General features: G+C 43.9%; 1 protein-coding gene across 1 annotated transcript; it reads left to right on the plus strand.

Moving 5' to 3' along the window:
- The first annotated feature begins 240 nt into the window (after positions 1-240).
- Positions 241-2,669, plus strand: LOC142005003 (olfactory receptor 2AP1-like). The gene has a single exon (XM_074982679.1). It carries the CDS (start codon positions 245-247, stop codon positions 1,199-1,201), a length of 957 nt encoding a protein of 318 aa, XP_074838780.1. The 5' UTR covers positions 241-244; the 3' UTR covers positions 1,202-2,669.
- Positions 2,670-2,974: the final 305 nt, after the last annotated feature.

Genomic DNA, 2,974 nt, shown 5'->3' on the forward strand with positions numbered 1-2,974 from the left:
ACTTAAGGGAGTTGGATGTAATTCAGTATTGGTTCCATCCTCTTGGTTCACTTGTACTGGATCCTCAGACTCTTAATGTATAGGAGTCTTCCTCAGTTCATTGACAACTTCAGTTTTCTAGTGGAGACATGCAGTAGAACGAGGTTACCTACTCCAGGTGTCTTCCAGGGTCACTGACAACACAACTTGCCTGCATATACTGCATCAATAGTTGATATTTTTTTTCCTTTTCTAGATACATTTAATGGAGAAAATGGAAGGAAAAAATCAAACGCTCATCACGGAGTTCATCCTCTTAGGGTTTGGGGATGTCGGTGACCTGCAGCCCCTTCTCTTCCTGCTGTTTCTAGTCATCTATATCGTGACCGCGTCCGGAAACACCCTCATCATTGCGTTAATTGTGACTGATCAGCACCTTCAAATTCCCATGTACTATTTACTGGGGAACTTGTCCTGTTTGGAGACCTGCCTCTCTTCCGTCTTGCTGCCCAGGCTGCTGGCCAGTCTCCTGACTGGGGACAGAACCATTTCTGTTAATGGCTGCATGGTGCAATTCTATTTCTTTGCTATCATGTCTACTACAGAATCTTTGCTGCTCACAGCCATGTCCTACGATCGGTATTTAGCGATATGTAACCCCCTGCATTATCCGGTTCTTATGAACGGCAGGGTTTGTTGCCAGCTAGCAGCTGGGTCCTGGTTAAGTAGCTTGACGACATGCTCTGTAGGAATGGTATTAACGATACGACACACATTCTGTGATTCCAAAGAAATGGACCATTTCTTTTGCGATTTTGCACCACTGATAAAGCTAGCCTGTGAGGACACCCAAATTTTGCAACTGGCGACATTTGTTATTGCTACCCTCTGGACATTTGTACCCTGTATACTGACCCTGACATCCTATGGTTTTATCATCTCCACCATCCTGAAAATCCCATCCTCCATTGGAAGGAAAAAGGCCTTTTCCACCTGTTCTTCTCACCTTATTATGCTTGCAGTTTTCTATGTGACCGTGATTACTGTCTATGTGGCTCCAACAGGCAATTCCAGCAAGCTCCTCAACAAAATATTCTCTGTCTTCTACACTGTCCTGACTCCGTTGCTCAACCCCATCGTGTACTGCCTAAGAAACAAGGAGATAAACGAGTCTCTGAAAAAAGCTGTTCGTAAACTGTTGGACCTCAGAGACAAGCCTTGAACGTAACAGGACCAATTTGAGAATATAATGAAATAGAGATGAACTGAAATGTTTTTTTGACCTGGCTCCTATGATGCCTTGATTACAGGCTTACCCTTTAGTGACTTTATATATTCTCATCTTTCTTTCTTTCTTTCTTTGGAGCACTCATCTTACATACATGTAATAGTCAATACAAAACTTGATACCGTAAGATACATTCTCTCAGAAACACCAGCTATTTTCCAGACACACATTTCAATAAAGATTTCTGCTTCATTCATGCACACATGAACACTACCGCCCATATATTTCCAGGAGTCTAATGTCTCTTGAGTGGTGCCAGGCCTCTTTCTCTCCCACTGCAGCTAATGGCATTCATTGTCCACTGACTACATCTGTCAATTTTCAGGTGTACCTCTGAACACTGAAAAGTGTTGCCTTTGCAGTGAGTGGACAACCTAGAACAGGAACTACTCTATATACCTCTGTAGCTGGGAAAAAAAATGATTCTGTCAAGGGAAGGGATTATCACTGTCCTACCAAGTGAAATTTGTTTTCTTTTCATACACCCTGACAGGATGAAAGCAACATTCAGGTATCTATACCAATATCTATAGCAACATAGCAACTGAAACAGCTCTGTAAAATTAAAACAAAAGAAGTCAAATCAAACGTTTGATATCTCATAAAACGCAGCATCCCTCTCTCATTGAAATGAAATAAAATAAAGAAAATGAAAAAAGAGTAACTTTTCAAACTTCAGCTACATGGTCTCTCTCACCCCGGATGGAAACACACCATCTGCACAGAAAACACATTTCGCTGAATGTTTATTACGGCGTCTCCGTCATTGTGGGGGTGGTTTAAGAACATTCCAAAGTCAGACGTAGCATTAGCCATGCAGGGACCAGTAGTATGATCAGTGGTGGGATTCTGTGATAGACGACGACCAACACAGCAAAACTTCTCCATAGACTCGAGAGGAGCCTTACTGATCTGAATAACAGTGAACACATGGGAATCCTCTGGCAGAGTTGGTGCTGACTGAAACCAGGTCAAGAGTTTCATACCTGAGGAGACTGTGGGCCCAGGCAGAAAAGAAGACAGAGTTTTCTCCAGTTCCAAAAAGTCCGTGGAACAGCATGGAATTGAGTAGCTGAAGGCTACCCATGGGATCTCACTTTACAGGGGACACAGAAGTCCATCAATCTCCCTGCCCAGTAAGACCTCAGGGAAAAGTTCCTTCCCCATTCCGAAGCCTTGAACACATGAGCAAAACCCACCAGCCAAATAGATAGCAGGAAAATTCTATGAACCAGCACACAGCTTTCATACACCATGTCTCGTGTCCCATCTCCACCTGTAGACAACCTCTGATCCTTCAGAGGAAGTTAACCCTGAAGCCCTCTGCCCTCATGTCTCCAAATGTGGACAGCAGGAACAAAATCATGGAAATGTCTCAGCTCCTCATGGTACTTAATGCACCCTTCAAATAAACCAGCTGTAGCTGTTATGAAAACTCATGTGTGCTTTATTGTAGCTGTGCTGGGTCCAGCAAATTAGAGAGACAAGATGGATGAGGGGATATCTCACCATATTTCCCCGGGAGGGTGGTGAAGCACTGGAATTAGAAAGGCCCAACTGCCCTTTTGAATGAGACGGTCCACATGTCCCCGGATGCCTTTCAAAGGTAAAGGGCCAGGAAATATGGCAGGAACAACGCCAGCCACTTCTTAAAAGGTCCCCTCCCCAAGACATTTGGCCTGCACACGTTGAGGGCCAGCTAGCTGT

The sequence above is a fragment of the Carettochelys insculpta genome, chromosome 32 (genome assembly GCF_033958435.1).
Source record: "Carettochelys insculpta isolate YL-2023 chromosome 32, ASM3395843v1, whole genome shotgun sequence".
Lineage (NCBI taxonomy): Eukaryota > Metazoa > Chordata > Testudines > Carettochelyidae > Carettochelys > Carettochelys insculpta.